Source organism: Acanthopagrus latus, chromosome 9 (genome assembly GCF_904848185.1).
Source record: "Acanthopagrus latus isolate v.2019 chromosome 9, fAcaLat1.1, whole genome shotgun sequence".
NCBI lineage: Eukaryota > Metazoa > Chordata > Actinopteri > Spariformes > Sparidae > Acanthopagrus > Acanthopagrus latus.
The window spans coordinates 16,454,805-16,476,652 of NC_051047.1; the positions used below are offsets into that span (position 1 = coordinate 16,454,805).

Below are 21,848 nucleotides of genomic sequence, written 5' to 3' on the forward strand. Positions count from 1 at the left end.
TCCAGATGGTGGATCAGTGTTATTAAAGAGGCGCAGTGCAATGACAGGACTCTAATAAGCGTGAGCTTCAGCACACAGAACCAAATCCTCAAATTAACGACATAAAGACTGGAGCTTGTTAGCAGTCAGAAGGGAAAAAGGGAGAAACACAAGTCCAAGCGACTGAACACACAAGGAGAATGCAATCTTAAGATGTTGGTGAATCTGTCCTTGTTTGGGCATTTGGGCAGAGCCCATGCAGCCGCAACTACAGCAGTGACAGAAGCAAAAGTTTAGTAAGAAAGACAGAGAAATGAAGGAAGACCAGGAGTGAAAAGGACAAGTGAAGGGGGAGAAATCAGCCAAGGAAAAAAGGACATAAATTAAAGATAGTAAAGCCAAAGAGTAAACACTTACCAAACACTCAGTCATCCTAAGCCCCAGCCCTAACCACGACCACAGCTACAGCACAGCAGACTTGCATGTTTACAGCGACAGCAAGATCCCTCGAAGGTCTGCCTCTCAACAATCACAGGAAAGCCTCGCGCAAAAGCACAGAGAGAAGAAAAAACCCTCACACTAGCCCAGTCTGACCTCCTCCATCTTTACATTATCACTCACCCTCTGCTTTGCCTCGCCAACTCTGCTAAATACTGAGTAGAATGATCATTTTGCAGTCTCTACTCTTAAGCAGGAATCCCCTCTGAGCCAGTCGCTCTGAAAAGCAACGGCTCAGGGAAGCTACTCGCTCTTCCTGCTCGCCTGCATGAGATCTGCTCTAACCGGACGAGCCACTGAGGAATACTCTAGGGAAGGAAGTGACATCGACAGGTGCTCCCTCCTTCTTTCCTTCCTTCCTTCCTTACTCCTGTAAACAATACCCATTTTCCTGCAGTAAGCCTAAATGACACTTCTCTGAGTCAGTCACTAATAAATACCAGAGAACGCATTTAATTTCAGCTCAACTAAAGTGTCACTCGGGAAATAGAAAGGTATGTCGGATGTCATAGAGGAAAATTAACATCATTAATAATGAGCAAAAACTCTTTAGCCTGGTTTGCCTTGTGCCGGATTCCCAAGAATATAGAGAGCTGGAGCAAAGCCAAAGAGGAAAGGAGAGTGTGTATGTGACAGAAGGGAGTGTGGATGAATCACAGAGAGACAGGCATGGATGGAGTGAGTCAGAGGGCATGTCCCTCCACAGGCGTGCTGCTAGAGATGATCTTCCTGGTTGTCCATTCATGCATGCCAGGCCATGACTGCAGGCAATAAACAACCAATAGCCCGTAGTCAAGCTTATTACATTTCAATTTTCCACAAGATGAGTGAAGGAAGTCCAATCTGCGTACAGTTCTGCTGTAAACAAATAAAAATCCTTTCATCATCCTACACGCAGAGAGACAACAACTTTCCGCTGCGAGCTCTGAGCTGCAGAGGTAAGTTGTATGATTACTGTGACAACAAGGTTCATGACACAAAGTCGCAGAAAAGAAAAGTCCACATGCTTTGCCAGAGGGATTTCTTCTTAGTAGAATTTGTGAGTCACTGGACAATTTAGCGTTCTGTAAATGTCACTTTACAAAGTGGTTCATTAAAAGCTTTAACAGAGCCGTTATATGAGAGATGTAGCATGAATCAGTGGGTTCTTAGCAAAGTGCAAACAGAAGAGACACACTACCTGTTCTTTGACAGAGGCCAGGATGTTGTTGGCGGTGTTGTCAGCCTCCATGTTGCGGCCAGTTGAACTGTCGCGGATGGTCAGCAGAAGCCCCTCCTCCGTCACTGGGCTCTGCTCAGGAGCTGGCATTCCTCCTGCGCGAAACACACACGCACACACACACAGACACATATGATCTGGTCACCGGGGGCGTTCTTCTGAGAGAAAAAAAAACGACACACTCTTGAACACACATACCAGACTGTGTGCATGTATGTGCAAACAAACACAACACTCGTTTGAGTAAACCACTCCCTGAAACACACAGGCGAGTGATGAGGAGTGACTATCGATGGCCACGCGCCGCAGCCACCACCAGCAAAACACAAAACACACACCCACACACGCCATATGGCCCGAAGAGGAAAAGGCTGTCAATGTTTCACGTCTGTGACAGTGCAAATCAATGCCATATGGCCTTGAGATAACACACAAGTTAAATAATGATTTGTGTATGTAATACAGTCACATTAAAAAATACTACATGACAAAACGACAGCCAAGGCGCAAAACAATTGAAATAAACAGTGCAAAAGCGGCTTTATAATACTAAGCATCTGTGCACAGTGGTAGTTCTACACGTTCATGTTTAAGATGCTGTGGAAATAAGTAGATGGGGATGCGCGAAGGCAGGCCTTTGAGAAAAAAAAGATAAAACAAAAAACAAGTCAGCAGCCCGACGGATGAGATAAGGTGTTCCCTGTCTCCTTCGCTCTCTCTGGCCTCTTGTCCGGGATTGAAATGAGAAAGTAGAACGAATAGTTATGGTCTCATTATATCCGTTGACAGGGAGAGTGTCAAGGGAACGCTGCTCAAGGTGGATCCATATTTACTAGAAAGAGCCTGTTGAGCCAGACAGGGCAGCTAAAGGCTGTGATGGCTGCCTCACAGCTCAGTCCTGCAGCAGGAGCAGCAGCAGACAAAAGCAGCGGCTCTAATAACACAAGAGTATGCGACTTCAGGGAAACAGGGATTTTACCATGACTTTTACTGCCTTAGAGATCCACTGTCGCTGTCATTTCCAAGATACGAGCAGAAAGACATATTCCACCCACTGGTTCATACACATATATCACAAACTAGATGATTTACTAACCCCTTACCATAATGATGTTGTGGTGAGCTATCTTTACATGTGGATAGGTCGGGGAATATTAGCTTCTAAACCACCATGAAATAACCATATGGTAATTTACAATATAGCCTTGCTGCTAGCAATTGAATACTCCCCCCATTAAAGAGTCTATTATAATATTCTTAATCCATGATGGCAGCCTGAGGGTGGGAAGACCTCATATACAGTAGCTTTACCGAATGAGACAATGTCACGCTGGCAGACATCATTTATGGGGTTAAAGGGTCATATACTGTGATGTAAAAGCACTCACTGACTTGAATCTGTTCGCGCGCGTGCACACACACACATACACATACACACACAATAACACAAACACATGGACAAGCAAGGAATCATTTAGCTCAGGCTGACAGCCAGTTTGTGTGAGCTGGTTGGCTTGTTTACACTGAGAACATAAAAGTTTTTGGCCAGGGATGAGGCGGCCGAGGAGAAGGAGGAGAGGGGTGAATGAAGTATGTGGGAGGTCCCCGAGACATTTGGACGAAATGTGACCCTGAGGTATTCTGGGAGTCTGTCACCAAGGGCTGCCATGAGCATTTCAAGGTGTCTGAGCCATGTGCCAGCCCCAGTGTTAAATGAGGGATAAGGTTTTACTACTACTACCAAGTATGTAAGTCTGCACAGGATATTCCATTTATCCCCCTGTCAGTCTCACAAATTCCTTTCCTGCTCATTCACAGCGTTGCAACACACCGCGGTGACTCCCGCCCACTTCTACATTGCAGAATCAAGGACATGGCACTTGATTCCCAGAAAACACAGCAACAGGAAACGGGAAAAGCTGTTTGAATTTGACAGAGCTCCTCCTCCCTGACTTCTGCACAAACACAGGGGAGAACAACGCAGACGGGACAGACTGAGTGCACATTTTTAAAAGTGACAGAAGTTGCCAACCCGGTCAGGGTGGACTAAATCCTCTCTGCTTCTTCTCCGTCTTCTCACAGAAAGACAAAGAGAGGTGTGCAACTAAGGAAGCTAGGCACTCTCGTCGTAATTGTTGTCTAAATCACCACAGATTAAGAATAAAACAAGACTTTTCGGGCCTTCCTGTAGCCCTTCGCTGTTTGATAAAAGATTCACTCGACTGCCAAAACATAAAAGAAAGGAAATTCCTCACGCCTTGACCACAATCTGTGTATATAGTCTATCCGAATGAAATCTAAACTTGACTGTAGGAAAGTGCACACTAAGCAGACTGCAGGAAATAGAACCACAGAAAAAACGACATGCCAAAAAATTAAATAAAAAGGGAAGATATTGAAGGCACCATTAAGCAAAGAAAACTGTGATGTGTATCTGAGCCTACCTCTGAAATTCCCCATTTCTCTTTTATCTGCTCAAGAATGATTTTTCTCTGCTTGGCTGGGAGTTCTCAGCAGCCTTTGTGTGAAGGAGTAAAGACAAGGATGCTGCCGCCAACCTACCACAGTCCTATAGGCACACGGCTGACTGGTTCTTCGACATTTCTCTTTGTGTTTACCTCCAAATGCTGAAGGGGGGAAAATATCCTTGCTGAACTGCCTGGCGGTTAAAACCTGTGGTATGTCCAGCTCAAGACAGTTTGAAGAGCAAGCTGAGAAGTAGGTGAGGAGCTAAGGAGGCAAGCTCGGTCTGTGCAGATTTCAGGGTTGTCATTAGGTTAATACCTAAGGGCCGTACTGCATAGTTCCCACAGAGTAAAGATGACCTCATCCTGGACGCAACAAAGAGTCAAACCAGAGTCTAATTATTACCATTAGGGTTATTTCCCTCGACTAAGCAGAAAATAAGCACTCTGTAGACGACATCATGACAGGATCTTTGAGCTCATGACACAACAAACATGATTATTTCTGACAGTATTTCTCTCAGTGAAATTTAAGATAGACTAATAAGCATCTCTTTTACTAGACACTCTTTCTGGTTGTAGCTAAATCTCCCCTTTAAAGTAACATAATCCTCAATGTCTGCAAGCCTGCCAAGAAAAGTCTTAGACTGACCCCACCCTGACTCGTCGGATCACGTGATCTGATCCACTGACCTCAGACTCCGGCCACTCCTCTGAGCTTCTTACACAACCACTCTTTCCATGACTTGATTAAATGCAGTCTATGGAAGGAGGGAAAAGGGAATGGAAGCTGACAAATTCTGTTAGCGTCAGATCTTAATGACGGGGCATGTTTCTGAAGCGAGTTTAGACAGATCTACTGTCCCAGATTCAAATACTGCCTCACTGCATCAAATTCAACTACAGACATGAATTCATCAGTTCTCTGATCCCTCTGAAAGCCACCTGTACCACGTGTCACATTCCCCAAGGAGCACTGCAGAAGCAAGCATAGTAGTGGCGGCCGCACAGGCTACGTTTACACGTACACAGGAGAAATCAGGTTAAAGAAGGAAATCAGAGAACACAATTTTGTAACTTTATTAACATGCATCTGGCCATTAAGCACATTTTTCACAAGCAGTAAGCAAATTCAAGTATATTGGTGATTTAAAGTTCTGGACAGAAAAAACCCATTTGTTCTTTTCAGCTTGGAGCATTTGGAATGATGCTGGTTGATGTATCTGAATTTGAATTGAAATATCTTGTACTTAAACAGTGAAGCTCATCTACACTTATTTGTATCAGCTCCTGTTTCAGTCTGACTTCTAATTTGATTACTTTGGACTCAAAGAGGAGCCACGATGAGTAATAGTCTTTCCTGTCATTTTCATAAATCCCACAGTAACCAGGAGGCTTAAGTGCAGGTAAGTCCACTGAATGATGTATTCCTTCATTTCTCACTTTTACATCCAGAGCAGATAAACTGCTGCCACCAGTGCACATTCATTGTCCCTGTAAGTCAAAGAATCCATTGTCTGCCAGACAGCGGGAGAAAGATTTGTCTTTAGGAGGCTGCGTGACACCAGGTCACAGACATTCAACACAGACAAATGGGGATGAGCTGAGAAATAATTACACATTAGCCTAAATTTCAATTGCAGGGAGTCTTGGAGCAGCAGAAGTTCAGATGTTGATTGCTCCAACTTGCTGAGCTAAAGAAATGCCCAGCAAATCTACAGCACAAACAGAGCCAAGAGCTACGTGAAAAAGTATCTTGCTGATGGAAAGACGGGCTATCTATGCAGTAAAGAAACAACAATTATTGGAGTTGAAATTGGTGCTACATGACCAGAGGAAGAATAGCAGTTGCATTCTCTTCTGCTCAAAAGGTAAAGAAATCTACAATAACCAGAATGCAGTGTGCCACACTGGCCTAACAAACACTACCACTACCACTATTGATGGGTAACACAATCGAGTTGGGCGTCCAAGCTGGGCAGTGCTTGGTATTTGCCTATTGTCAGTTTTGACATAGGAAACAGTGAAACTGCCAGCTGGTAGCAAACAGTATTGTATTACAGCTAAATATTAAACTATGTTTCTGAAAACACTTTAAGCAGGAAAACGATAAACAGGATCGAGGTTTATACCTGATCAGCACTGCCTTATTTTACAGTTTGACCAGAGTTTTTTCAGTCTCCATATTCTACAACAATATGGCGCCACAGCTGGTTGACGAACTTTATCTATTGCAGCTAAATAGAATATCAAAATATGTTTCTGAAAACGTTTTGGGTGAGAAATAGGCAAAGTTCTGAATGGTGTTGTCGCGATGCCGGAATATGACTATCTAACACCTTGAAAAGATTTAATCTTTGTTGTCATGGCTAATACAACAAGGAATATTGGCACAACATTGGGGGCACACAATTTAAAAAAAAAACGATAAATAAAACAAGGCTACTGTGTGTTAAACACAACAGCATCTAAGTAAATTTAAAGGGATATTCCGGTGTAAGTTTACTCCATGGTCTAACACACCTTGACACAGAGTACGACCCCCCCTCGAGGGATAAAGTTTGCGGACCGCTAGCTTACGTAGTTTTAGCATCCTCAGAAACGACCGCACAAAACTCACCACTTGAGAAGCCTCCTTGTTGTGGGGGAGCCCTGCGAGTCGATTACCGAGTGAAGTAGAGTCCCACAGTAATGATATTCCTGAGCTGCGGAACTCCAGAGCACTCGGTAATCGACTCACAGGGCTTCCCCACAACGAGCCTATAGCTAGAGAGGTGAGTTTTGTTTATCTTTTCCGACAAAGCTGGCAACGATATCAAATGTTTGAAGCCTTGAAATATGTGCTGGGACCCTGTTTCTAATGTTGCTGAAGTTTGGTGCTGTTCTGAGCATTATTTGTGGCTTTTTGATGGCGATTCATACTTGGATCCATTTGCTGCAGTGTATTGTTGTTGTGCTGTCGTTTCTGAGGATGCTAAAACTACATAAGCTAGCGGTCCGCAAACTTTATCTCTCGAGGGGCGGTCGTACTCGGTGTCAAGGTGTGTCAGATTATGGCTTAAACTTACTCCGGAATATCCCTTTAATTCAGATGGAAGTGGGACTCTGTAGGCAGTGGCACCGTAGCTGTGCATGTATTGACTCGCTGAAAAAACACAGCTACTATTGGAGTATCAATAGCACAAAAAAATGTGTATTGAAACCATGTCAAGTATTCACTATCAATATTTTAGACAGTTTGGTCAGAGTTTGGTGGGATTTCACTCTCTTTCTCTATGTCTTACCAAACTCTGATACTTTCTTTGTCTCTCTCACTCAGCCTGACAATACTCTTTGTGTAGGTGTACAAAAAAGTACAATCTATTGCTTGGAATAAGTTTTGCAAACTAAATAGAGAGAAGTTTACGATTGTTAATTTGCATAGTAAGACTACCAACATTGTAGCGATTCAAACTGGATTAAAATTGGCCTGTTTAAGGAACCTACAACAGGATATATCATCCTTCCCCATTGCACCTCTTTGGCGGGACAAAATAAGTGACAAGTAACAGTTCATTACCATCTCGGCAATCCATGAAGTGGAATCACAAAACAGCTTCCCGTAAGAACTACAACTTATGCAGTGATCTGATCAATATTTAATCGTGTATCAAGCTTAACATCCCATTAAACCTCTTAGGCAGCATATGCGCCTCACAGGATGTCTATAGCAACTGTGAAGCGGTCAAGTGAATACTTGTTATATCTTAGCTGGTTTGCAGAGATGGGATGACATTCTGCAGGTGTCCATCCAAACAGACAGAATTAGATATTCACTGATTAACTTCAACTTGTGCAGTAAAATCATCTTGTGTATTTGTTATAAAACACCCACTTGCTCTTAGGTCCCTGTGCCACATGGTTGCTCAAGACATAGCTAGGGTGACTGTAGCATGTCAAACTTTGTGGGGAAAAATAAAAGTCCCATTGCTAATCTCTCAGCAGCTGCAAAATGGCCCCAAAGACCTACAATGCTTAATTGCTTCTTTCAAACAGTTTAGTGACTTTACTAAATAAAACTAACATTTATGGTCAAGTATAATTTATGAACAATAAGATGAACAATAATATATTTCAGCCTCAGTAAATCCCGAGAAAGAGATGGAGGTAGAAAAACACTTTTGCATCCGCTGATGAAGCATTCACAACAGCAGCTTTATTTTTTTCATTGACAGCAAGTCACTGAATTCTGAAACAATTTGTGAAATCCCCGACTGCACAGACTATCAAGCTAAACAACACATGGTTAGGAAGTGCTGACTGAAGCCCTGACAGAGTAATTGCTCTGAGCTGATTTGAGAATGTGGGAAACACATATACCAGTGGTCCTGTACACACTGCATGTCTCAGATTAACCTGAAACTCAGACAGTACATTGTTAAGTGTCCATATACTGTGACGTCCTAATACTGAAGGTGCCACACAGGGAGATTTTTTTTTAAGAGAGGAGGATGACAAATTGTTTGGTAAGCACAAGACTGACTCGCCAGCAGCAAAACACAAAAAGTTATTATTAGATCCCTAGATGTTTCACTTTCTGCTGCTCTCAACGGCTGAAAATGTTCATATTGACACACCCAATGGCAAAGGAATGTCTCCTTTCCAGAGCAAAAAAAGTCTTACATGCTTCTATCAATCATTAAACTGCAGAGAATCATGCAGCCTAGAAATAGACACATACCTGTCCTTCTGTTGATATATGATTAAACAAGGTAAGAAATACAGCGCTGGATGGAATGGAGACGAAAGTCCGACAGCATCTCCTTCAACTCCTCAACAAAGTGGGCATGCAGAGTAAATCATTTCGAAGCTGCACCCATGCCTACCTCACACCTTTAACCTCACCCTGACAAATGTTGCAATAACCTGCGGCCTATCTGAGCATGTGTATCCACAGGGCAGGGCTAGCCTCTGACTAAAGACAGGAAACGGAGTCATTTTACAATCGATGCAACACAGAAACACACACAGACACATGCAATAAACTAGGGCTGCACTATATATATTGTTCCACTGACACTGTGATGTGTGCATGCGCAATAGTTACATTGTAGGACATGTTCGTGTTTATTTTCTGATATCGCACGTCCTACAATGCGACTATCTTGCTGAGACAAAACTTACAAAGTTTTTACAAGTGTTTATAGTCTGACATGCTGAATATATATGTTTCGTTGGACTTTTTGGGCGTATGTGAAACTATAGTCATTGCAGCCTTTAGTCCTGTACCTGTGACTCGCCAGTGTTTTTTGATCAGTTGAGGAGAAATACGCCAGCTTTTATTGGAATTAGATAGTGTTGAGTGCATCATTGTTGCAGGTTTGTGATAAACCTAAGAATTTCCTCCCATGTCAGGCAGAAGAATAATCTGTTTGATGGGGGAAAAAAGCACTGACATACAGGTTGTGGGGGTGCTCACGGTGGTAAAGTGGCACACAGAGTAGTTATTTGGGACTGGCCAAAGCCAGAAAAATCATAAGACACAGAATCATAGATACCTCATTGGCCACTGCTCTGCATCCCTGCAATGCATCTTTGCAAATTCTGCATCTCTCAATAACATTGTATTTGTCTAGTGGTGGATCTTTGACCCACTCAATATGGTGACCATACAGAAGCATGTCAAAATGTGACATCGTTTTTGTTTTCAACGTTCTGTATCTTTGGATCCAACTATGTTGGTGGCTGTGCATCCTCAGACACTATCTCCCATCTTTCCGCATGTATGTCTGTCAGACCGACAGACATACATACGGGCAGAGAGGCGCAGGCATCATCACATAGTGCCTCTTAATAATGCAGTTTATTCAAGACCATTACAAATCCCCAGAGAACCTGATATGGAGAGGGCAGAATAGAGTACTGACAGCTTGTGAGACGTCTGAGAAAAAGTTACGGTACGACCAAGAGTAAAATGTAAAAGGACAGATATTGCGTACCAGCCCACTTCATGTACTTGATGAGTTTATTCAGGAGGTACCTGGAGCTGGTTTGTGGTAAAAACCCATAGCCTTTTTGGCTTTATTATAATACCTGTATTTCCACATATTGGAAAATATATTGCGGAAAGTAAAAACCGCTCAATGTGCTGTGCAGCCCTTTCACAAATGCATGCAAATTCCCTGCTCTGCACTTTATCTTGCATGATATGTTTACACAAAGAGGACATGGGGGAGATGACTGCAGACCAAATAATCCATGTTTGCACTGTGCAGCAGTAAAAACACAAGACCAACTTTCCGTGAACAACTTCCTACAACATTCATTCACCCTTCCACACAACAATACCCCGACTAATGGGGAGCAGAGAGGCCCAACTGAAGTCTCATCAGCTGTTTCCAACATGTCACCGCCACTAATATGTTGTGACAGAACAGGACTTAAATTATTCTCATTGCATGTAAATCCCTAAAACAGAATGAGAGTTTCTGCTAGACGGACTTGCTACATCCTGTTACACGTTGTAGGACAAATACATTTAACACCCTAATGCCTTTCTGCATACAATTACAATGCAAAGACAACAACTGCAGCAACATAAAGGAATTACTGTGTAATATTCTCTCAAGAAAAGCCTGATGAACTCATTCCTTATGACATTTATTCACTTAACTAATTGACAAAATTACATAAAAGAATTTGCTCCTGGTTTGGATGTTCATTATCAGACCTAATATAACAGTTTGGTTAAAATGTGTTTAATCAATGCTGCAGTGTAATCAACCCCATGCTCTCCACGTGCTGTATCAAATATTTCCCCAATGCTGAGCATATCAAATGGTTATCAAATGATCACATTTCAATTTAATGTTAACGCAGGATAGAGAGAAAGAGAGGCAGAGAGAGGAGGAGAGAGGATTGACAGAAATAACGAGATGATTCGAATGGGAAAAATTGAAAAGGGAAATTAGCATAACAAATGTTCAGCTATTGGCAGTGCTCTGGCCTTCACAATGTAAGGTGTCTCTGAGGTGAATAACTGAGCTCACTCAGCACCTTCTATTAAGACTGATTACAGTTAGAAAAGGAACTGCCTCCAGAAAAATAATCAATCACAAAGCTATGAGTTGTATAAATTCAGCTTAGCTGACTACGTCTTCATAAAAAGGACAATTTTGTAGGTTTGTTGTGATGAATTGGGAGATAAAAGAATGATGGCTTTGTCATTTACTACCTCTCTGAGACATATTAATGAACATTTCATGTGCACGAGTGACTGTGTGAGAAATAAACATTATGGGTACAATTCATTTCAGTTTTGTTCTGGTTGGATCCATGCGTTTGGCAAGGAGCTCAACTTTCACTCTTAAAAAGGGTTCCAGTTACAAATAGCAAGTTCTTACTCAATGATTTTATACGGCGACAAATTCAAAAGGTAGTGGACATACTGAAGCTACTTTCTGTGTGCTATGTGTCTGATTAAAATGGCCCCTAAAAGTGCTTTGGATGCTTGTTATCCTAGATAACATTTTGGCGGTAATTTTTTTTCTTGATATTTAACTTTTACATTTTTTCCCCTGTAACTATCGGGCAATCCCTAGAAATGGAGCTGCGACCCACTTGGGGTCCCCACCCAAAGACGAAGGAAAGAAATCTCTGGCTTTGCCTGGTTTTCTGACAGCTACAAGCTAATGAGTAAAACTCTGAAGACCTCCTGCAAGATAAGATAAACGTACTTTCTCCGAGTAAAATATAAATCATATTGCCACTAAAAGTATCAGTCAGCTGTTTATCAGAAATCTCAAAAAGTTTAGTATCAAATTACAGAGACAGCAAGATATATTGAACCCTGATTAGAATCCTGTCTCAAATCACATGTTGCTGTAAGAAAACAACAGCATTGTAAGCTGTCTGTCCAACCTCATCTCATTTAAAACAAAGCCTAACCCCCAGCCTAAGTGTAGCTGCTCGACTTGCACAAGAACAACTATGTCTGAAGTGATTGATAACAGATTGAAAATGTTTTCTCACCCTCGATTGTCATGTACATTCTATAAAGAATGATAAAGAATGTGCAAGGAAATGCATTATGTAAATCATAACAGCTTTCCTGCTGTATGATGTAAAGATAATTAGTTCATATTGACACAAACTACTCTTCTTTACACTTTAATAGAGAAGCCCCAGGCTCTACATCTGTGCAAATACACTCTTCTGACTTCTTGTTGCTAAAAAAGCTGTTCAGAGTATTTAACAAGCCAATGTAGACAGCAGGAATAAAATTATTGAGACTGAGAGGGTGAATTCATCTGCGCAGTATTAGTGACTGATTTCTAAACTTTGGTAAACTTGAAAAACTAAATCAAACGAGAGAGGAAACTATGGTTCATGTGAAGTATTATGAAACCAGCCGGAACAGTGAGATAGACAAGCAGAGGCCCTGCCATGTACTTACCGATGTCTGATTTGCATTGCCGCTGCCTACTCGATGCTCAATGTAGGGGTCATAGAACAATGTGCGGTGATCCATTCAAATGTGAATGAAGCTACTGATAACTGCACAAATGAAATTTTAAACAGGAACATAGTGATTGACTGAATTAAAAGGGCCAAATTATCAATAAGTTCTGTTGCTGTTAATTTGTGGGTTCTGGGCCTGTCCCTCAACTAACACTGTAGATGCATGGCTGGGAATTGTTTTCAAGTGATAAACAACCATTTCAATAGGCTTTTTGGGAGATAGTCATTTTCATTTCATTGCAATGTAACCCTATTTCCATCAGTATTGTGGCCATGCAAATGTGCTGCTTGGTCACTAAAACTAAGAATCTGCCTCATTAGTGATTAGCGACTACTTATGTGTTGCTTAACTCTACACTTAACTCTACTGGGTTCTGCAGTGACTCAACTAATTAAATCCAAAAACAGAAAACATTAATTTTGGTGTTTGTTGGTAAACACACTTGCCTTTAGTAATTTCTAAAGTAGGGAGATCCTTGAAGGTTTGCCTGCTGACCTGGTGCACACCTCAAGTCATTAAAACTTGCCAAGAATTTTTCTGTCAATGTTGGCAAGACTGACAATTGAGCTTGTTTAACTGTGCAAGCTTAAAATACCCCCAAAGCTAACAGTGTACTTTTAAGTAATTACACTGAATGAAACAACCTGCTCTCCAACACAGTGTTCTTTTAGCCTCTACTAGTTCTGGCCTGCAGGTTGGAAAGTGATCTCTGGAACTCCTTGTGAAGAGGAAAAACCTCATCTATAATTCTGTCCCTTCACCAGGTGGCCTAGAATTGGCAAAATCTGGGCTCTTCCCGAACATTTGCCTGCACCTGGAAATGAGTGATGAAGCTAAATAAAAGACAATTGTAAATTGATGAATGAATGATGAATATATTTGTTCTGCACAGTGATTGTTTTATCTGGTGGTGGGAAGAATTGAGATGTTTCAGGGATGGTAAATGATACAGTTAAAGAGGCAATGAGAGTTAAGTAAAACAGCTGGACGTTGAATATCAGTCATCATCTAATCGCCCCCATGCCGATGATAAGTTGGATTTTGTAGTCCACAAAACATTTATAAAGCTTCAAAGCAAAACAGCAGTGCAAAATTTTCCTAAACAACTAAAGTTCAAGTGGACTTGTTTTATAACTTGTTTAATTCATAGTTGTTGATATAGTTTATAGCGTGTCCAGTGTAATCCAAGCCTTAAGATGGCAAATGAATTTGAAAAGACAATATTTACACCTTTCATGCATGGTTGAGCTCATACACCCACTTCAGCCGAGGAGTTGCACCCTTTTAGCTTAGCAGCTTCAGAGAAGATTTTGGCTTTATAGAGGCTGTAAATATGGTTCATCAAGTCAGTTTGAGATCATGGGGCTTCTGGAGACTCTGAGATTATGTTAGGGAAGCTGTATGAAACCATTTTATGCATTTTTTAAAAACATTTTGAAACAAGTCTCCAACTACTTCAGCTGTTCAAGAGAATGGTGCAAGGCTCTTTTGCTGTGAAGTTCCAGAAATATTTTGTGGACTATAAATCTACACCAGACTTTCCATTGACACTGTGATGAGAAGATAATGACTACATTTTTTGGTGAACAACCTTTAAAAAAATTAATTCCAACCATAACTAGGGATGTATACAATTAGTTTGCAGTCAATTAAATATTTCCCCAAGATTTTGTGTTCAATTGGATTCTATTTGTCAAAACACTTGTGAAGTGTAACCAGTAAGATAGTGTTGTGGGCGGAACACTGAGCAAGACCACAGAGACTGCAGATTACAGGCAGAGAAATAATGCTGCATCAGAGCAAAATTAGTGTATTTCTAAATTATTTCATTGGCAAGCAGACACAAAAAACAGACATAACGATATTTGGAAAAAATGCTGAATGTTGGACCAGTCCGTCCCTAAATTTGCATTATCCGTAATGTTTGGCGAAAATATGATTTGGATTATGAAGACTGTGATTACGTGTTTCAAATGGTTTTTATAATATATGAAATGTTTTTTTCCTACCATGTTTAACCTTAATGATTAAATGTGCTCCATTTTTTGAGTGTTTTCTTACTTTTGGTCAGGGAAATTAGTCCTTAGGAAAGTTTAGGATTAGAGATTCTAATGACTAAATACACATCTTGAGAAAGACTTGAATATTTCAGTAACATCCTAATCTACTTTGAGACAGTTGGTCATAAAACTCTCAAAAGATTGTCAAGGACTGTACTCAAAACATACTGGGATAACACCACTTGAGAGGAAACCTTGGAGAACCAAAGTAATAACCGGAATTAATGAAATGTATAAAATCAGCTCTTCACTTCAAACACAAGGATGCTAATGTGCAGTGAACCATGATGCAGAAAGAATGAATGTGGTCACTAAAGAAAATGTCAGGTCAGCCAACCAGCATCGGCTGACCTTTTACACATCAATTTAGTTCAGGTGAATATAAAATGAATTGGGAACTTTTTGTTGATTTATTGGCATACTTTAACAAAAGCTCCTGGGTCCCTCACAGATTGGCAAAACATCTCCAACTGCAATGTCACTGAGTACCAAAGGGAACGTAGGCTCTCTGAGAGGTGGCACCATATGGATAATCTATCAAAGGGGATTTAATTGAAAAAATAAATCACCTCCTACAAGTTGGTAAAAATAAATTCCCCTTTAGTTGTACTCTGTAATGATTCATAGAGGATGTGCATGACTTTGCAGTTCTGCAGAGGGACGTATGGTTTTATTTGAGGCATTGCTTTGAATTTATATCCTTCCGGTGCGGCAGACTAAAAGTGTGGGTGCCATCACGTTCATCACATCACAGTGATACTTCTGCAAATTTTCAGTATGCTATTATTTCTTATTCCAGTGGCCACAAAACATGTGCAACTCTTCTACTAGGTGTGACTAATGTTTTTCAGCATTTCTGCGTTTTATTTCAGCTATAACGGGAAATCTTAAATGATGTGTGAGCACCTGGGAGTGAATGTCTATCCAAAAATAGGAGGGCTTGGCATTGTTCAGGGTTAGTGGTGCATGCAGAGGAGAGTGCACTTTAGATGCCAAAGAAAAAGTCCTTCCTAACATGAACACAAGCCCATTAAGTGGTTGTATATCTTTTTAAGCTAGTGGCATAGAAGTCATAGTTTCTCTAGTGTAATATCAACACTTGAGGCACGAGACAGTAATTATTCTGTGACATTCTGTTCCCTGCTTCCTGGTGTAGACCTGCTAACTAGGCTATTTTCTCGAGAGTGAGGAAAACTTGAAGAGCAGGGTCTTCTTGTAAGTTGCACCAATCTAAGGAACATTGCCTTAAGGCGACAGGAATTTTCAGCTTTGATGCTGTCACGATATCAAGTTATTCTGACAAAGAGAGAAAAAAATCAAGTATAAGCTTTGATATCATACAGCCCACACCTGCAAAGCTTAAGATCTATAAATGCCATTTTAAATGTCATGTGCTTGAACTGTATTTGTTCATTCCCAATGTGAACAACTCCTTTTTCAGAGTCAATTTTACTTCATAGCCATCTTTTAAATGCTTTGACACATAAGTGAAGTGAACATTCGGCTTTTTGGCAGTGTTTTATGCTTTAACAGGTGAGGCAGACGAATCATGCAGATTGTTTCAGTTTTAGTCTGGGTACAAGCGTAACCCTCTTGGTCGTGTAACCTGACATTGGGGAGATGCCTTCACCTTCTGACTAAATTCAGACACCAAGTGCACTCACATACCACTTTGGGGTGATACCTGATCCCACAAACAAGCTATTTGAGTCTAAATCGAGAAGCACACAGCCTAAATTTGTGTTTGTAGCTTGTGTGCCTGAAACAATAAGCCAATTAAGAGATTAATCAATTGGCAAAGAAGTTTCAGAATTAAATAAATACTAATGAATTATTAATCAAGCAGAAAATACCAGACATTTGCCTGGATAAAAGTAATCACCTTTGAATATAGTGTCTGCCACTTTTAACAACTGTTTTACATTTCATTGACAAAACACTTAATCAAACAAAAACAAATACACATATAAATCAACAGAGGGAGTAATCACTAGTTGCCACCACTGAAACATGTCTGGAACTAGTTCTCTCATTTTTATCAAAAGCTAGGTGTGTAAGACTGTTGAGTTATTTACAGCAGTACTGCATCTGGCACAAAACTATTCAGCATTAAGTGTCACCCAGGTCATGACATGTTGTTATGTCTACAGGGGCAACTGTAGTTTGCTAATCTGTTATGTCATGCACTCTACCAGGATGGACTCTTGCAGCAAGATGGACTCTCTTTACCATCAGTAAAGAGAGTAGTCTCTTTTGCCTGGGGTGATAATGTGAGCAGCACTTTGAAATATTCAACAAGGTATTATGTGCCCTGTTGAGGTAATTCTGCAAGCCAGCCAGGTTTAGATATATGGGATTGTTTGAGCCAAGAGCTTGTAGGAAGACTCCAGTAGTAAGGCCGCATGTGGAGCATACGACAGTGGAAAAGCTCTGTCCCTTCACCACTGCTGTCCACATAGCAGAAACTGACGAGGGGGCGTCTTTCAGACTCAGCATGTCAGGCCTATGGAGGGCTATTTTGCCGGACAAAAATCTATTGTGCGCCTAATCTCTAAAAGCGCTGACATGCTTTGTGTTCTGTATTATCTTTAGCTGTCCGGCGTCCAACCAAAGCATGAAATCTGGGGCTCTTTCAGGAATCTATCTACATATCCAGTTAGATCAACAATCAGCCAGCAGCCGCAACTGCCAAGGCTTATCCACAGAAGCCAGTGCAAGGCTGTACGTACTCTATACATGCAATGTGGTTCTTTAATTAGTTTGATTTATACATGATAGGAAACCATGATGAACATGAGAGTGCATGAATAACTGTTAAGCTTGAATCCTCCAGTAAACTAATTCTGTTTACAATATACGTTCGATATTGAGTATGAATTATTATCTAATCATTGGTTGGTTTCCTCTATAAGTCCTCAGAGTGATATAACAAAGCTTACCAGTTCACAATGGAAATCCCCTACTCTTGTACATGTGGTTTGTTCTCGGGGAAGGCAAGAGAGACAGATCGGGTCTCTTTAGACCACACCATGCAAATGTGGAATGGAAAAAAAGAAGCTATGTGGGGTGGGAATTGGAGGGGGGGAAGCTTTCCATGCCAAAGGATGAATAAAAGATTTTCTTACTTTTATCGCCACTATGAACTATTATCATCTCACACTAGAGCCACACCACAGTAGTTGTGAGTCCTTTCGAGACAAAACCTCCCAAATCTGTGGAATCTCTCCTAGTCTCTGGAGCAAATCTGCATCATAATGCAAACTCAAACTACTCACTGCTTGTAAGCATAAGCAGTACATCTGTTTTTGTGTTACCATGCAAACAATGCAGCATAAATTACAGCTGCTAGCTGTAATTCATGCTGCATTGTTTACAATACGTCACACAAAGAAAAGCCATGTAATGTTATTTATCCGGTCAGGACGGCAATCTAGTTGGATAAATCAGTCTGTTGGTTTGCTCACAAAGCCCGAATCCACTAGCCACAGCATGTCCTCATAAGAAAATCAACCACATAATCGACAAGTACAAGGAGTTTATTACAACCCATATTTCCCTTTTTTTTTGAGGCTGTGACATCTAGTGGGTGTAGTAATTATTATGGCAGCAAAGGAGGAGGTCAGATAAGGTAGTATTAATTAGAGCCTGGCCGATAATTGATTTTTGGGGCTGATGCCAATACTGATATTAGGAAAATTCTTTCATTACTGATATCATATCAGCTGATATACATACATTTTTTGAAGTGATCCCTTAAAAATGATTATCTGATCATTATCTAATTATCTAAGTTATATAACGGAAGCAGGATGTTTTACAGTTTAACTTCACTGTCTAAAATGACATCCATCCAAAGAGTGGCTAACTGCATTAGTCAATGGTGATATATGTCTTTCTGGGAGTGACTTGCAATTGACTTATTCAGTTGTTTAGGTATTAGGATGTGATGGCTAGTCATTGCTGATATGTGAAATCTGGAAAAAAAAAAACATGGCATATACTGTGCCAATCTCAACAACAACCTTAAAAGTAGATTGTGGACACACATCAAGATCAATCATGACCTAAAATCGCCCACAGATATCTGTGCCCGGAAATGTATGTCATGAATAGAATTTTATCAAAAAAGATACATACTGTTAATTCAAAAAATGGTAAGGGAACAAATAAAACTCAAAAACCTGACTGCCACCCAGTACAAGCTCTACTCTTAAAAGCTTTGAATTGTGCACAGGGGATGCTGACCTTCTCTCGCCTGACTGAAGGAGGAGGTTGACATTTGAGCACTTTACTTAAATACACACATGCATGCGCAGGCACAAGGAAAATAACCATTTTATTTCCATGAGGCTGGAGAAGACTGGAAATATTTTCCTTTTCTTAAAAGAGGGAGAAAATGCTTTTTGATCATGGCAGAAAAAAAAGTAAATCTGACATGTAACACAGGGGTGAGTGCTTGAGCCTTGATGTCGGTGCCAGAATCAGGGCTTGAAAGAAATACAAGGAGGAGAGGCCCGCCAAAGGGCACTAAACTATTCAACTGTTGTCGGTTTGCATTTGAAAGAACTCACCCTGAAGACTCGGTCAAACAATCGTCCCAACAAGATTTTTTTTTTGTGAGCATGTTTGTGTTTTTGTTGTTCGCTGAGGCACAAGATTACAATAGATTACAATACAGAAAGTTGGACTAGCACGCATTACTATCTTGTAGATCATGTGTGATAACCAACATGCAGCATTACAAACGAAACAGGCAATCAGTTGGCTAAATGTCCAAAATACTACAACATCTCTCCTTGTGCCAAACACCATTGTCACTGCTTATCGTACAGAAACTACTAAAAAACAAAAAAGAAGGGAGAAATGTGCTCTTCAAACCAGCACCCCGCTGCTGTTTCAATCCCACAGCACACCACCCTCAATGGCTGTCAGCCGTGTGGCAGTGTGTGTCTTGTGCAGTAATTTGAATCACGAGGGGAACAACATAGAGATTCCTCTGGAGTGCGAGAGAGAGTTCACGTATGATCTCATCTGCCACATGCACTTCTTCTGCCTGCTGCAAGACAAATAAATAAAATAATGGTGCTATGGTCACATCAGTGATGCAGGCAGGTGACCTTTCCCCACCTGCATGGCAACAGGAGAGACTGTATCACTGCTCCCAGCATCTTTGGTGTGACAATTGGAGTATGAAAGTTGACCTTTGGTGAATATCCATCAGAACAAAATGAGTAATTGTGTTCACTCTGCCGCAGCTGTAGTCAGACATGACACAGAGGGATGAGAGTTAAATGGCAAGTTCCTTTAGTCCCTTTGCAGTTGCATTCCCCACCGTGGCACAGTGATGGACAAGCACTGGGTTATCACTGAGCACAGGTATATGATTGTGCATTTTCAAATCAGACCTAGTTTTTGAAACCAACCAAAGTGGGGTAAGGTAACATATATATGCCTTGCATTCTGCACTTAAATGCATTGAAGTCGGGTAATTTGACTAGTTTTTTTGCAGCACACCATTAAGGCGAGTCTTAAAAGGCACATTATCCTCGCGCAGCACAGTGCAAAAGCAGTAAAGATCACGTTAAAGTGAGCGCCAGTGCTTACAATCCAGATTAGGGTAATTAAATATGGCGTAGTTTGACTGGAGCGAGTGAACGTGAGGGTAAAGGTAAGCTTATCTGTTGGGAGCGCAGTCTCTGGATCTCCGCCCCTTGGCGACCTCGCATTCCTGAGATTCCCACACTCCAACCTCACCTGCCTTTTTTCCTTACAACACTCAGCTACACACTCTACAATTGCAGTATCACTGATAAAAAATGAGTTGTGGGACTCACCCGAAAACTAAAACAGTTTGTTTATGTTAGCTAGCTAAGTTTTTCATCCTAACGGCACGCCAACGAAAGGCGGCGCGTGAAGGTCTCCCTCAAAAAGGTGTGCGGTTGTCGGTCACAAGATCAAGATTAGCCTCATATTAGAGTGTCTCCCGCTGTGGAGAAGACTAGAGAAGTTTATCTTGTGCCACACACACGTACAAAAGGGATAAGCACTCTCCCAAGACTTTCTGAGTTCCTCCCACATCGCGCACAGATGCTTTTATTTTCTCCCAATTACTCCGCAGTTAGCGAGAAAAAAAGCTGTTAAGCTTTACCTTAAGGAGGACTGGTGGAGCGCTGGCTGAGCTGCGTCTCGGATCTACATCGGAGCAGGTAAGTTCATCGGTAAAAGTCCCGTCGTTTAGTTCCCATGCATGTGGAAGAGTGAAACGCGCCTCCATATATATTTAAAAAAACAAAAGCTACAGCCGAGAGAAGAAGACAACCCCTCTCCGCTGCTCCCTGCCTGCTTCAAGCAGCAAGCACAGTCCTAGGCACTGCGAGAGCGCGTGCATGACGTCAGTGGGAATATGGGGAAGCAGTGCGCACTCCTGATTGGCTGCGACACGGGAAAGGGGCGTTCCCGATGAGGTTGGCATTGTTGAATAGAGCAATGGCAGAAGAGATGACAGTTGCCTTGGTTACAAATTTTGTCAACCCTTACGCTGTGCAGAGAGGGATAGCACAAGGTGAGCCGGGGTTCAGCAGGTAAATGTTTGTTTTATTCGCATAGAAAATATTTTTTACTAGTCGTGTGTATGTGTTGCCTTTAGTTGTAAGGAGGCTCTAAAAAACTTACAAATGTCCTGTTTAAAATGGTTACCATATTGTCAGTTTTCTGACTTCAGAGTGAACTAGCTAGCTAGCTAAGTTACCTAACAAGATAATAAATCTGCTGCTCCTCTGTGACACCTTTCCAGCTCACCTGCTTTAATGTAGGTTTTTGTATGAGTTTGTTGCTTTACTATGATGAAAGGGACACTGTGCAGTCTTGGAGAAGAAATTCAAACTCAGAATTTTAATATTTTACAGTATTAATGTAATAATACAAACTAATGATAACTAATTCAACAAACATTTATCTTTTCCAAAACTGAATAAACAAGCTGTTCTCAGAGGAAAATAAGAACTCGGTTTGGAGCCAAGTAAAACAGTATGAATTTATGTTGTCCTTCAAGGTCAGTTCATTTATTCAGTTTATTCAGTCATGAAAACAGGGACATTTTGTTTATTTTTTTTGTTTAAGCATAAAAC

General features: G+C 41.1%; 2 protein-coding genes across 6 annotated transcripts in view; one reads left to right on the top strand and one right to left on the bottom strand.

Moving 5' to 3' along the window:
• The window catches only part of LOC119025761 (plakophilin-4-like), a 91,558-nt gene extending 70,460 nt beyond the window's left edge, over positions 1-21,098 (bottom strand). For 2 of the 3 annotated variants that reach the window (XM_037109679.1, XM_037109678.1), the window contains exons 1-2: positions 20,870-21,098; positions 1,658-1,791 (exon numbers count right to left, since the gene is read on the bottom strand). In XM_037109679.1, coding sequence (XP_036965574.1) covers positions 1,658-1,786 — 129 coding nt within the window. In that variant the 5' untranslated portion in view covers positions 1,787-1,791; positions 20,870-21,098. Of the gene's footprint in view, positions 1-396; positions 1,333-1,657; positions 1,792-20,869 lie in introns of those variants that run through there. The other variant, XM_037109680.1, reaches the window with a different exon arrangement.
• Positions 21,099-21,168: 70 nt separating this feature from the next.
• The window catches only part of LOC119025503 (coiled-coil domain-containing protein 148-like), a 30,002-nt gene continuing 29,322 nt past the window's right edge, over positions 21,169-21,848 (top strand). Inside the window, exon 1 of one of the 3 annotated variants that reach the window (XM_037109114.1) lies at positions 21,169-21,302. The gene's annotated coding sequence lies outside the window, so the exon portion shown is untranslated. The remainder of the gene's footprint in view (positions 21,303-21,848) is intronic. The other 2 variants (XM_037109115.1, XM_037109116.1) reach the window with 2 other exon arrangements.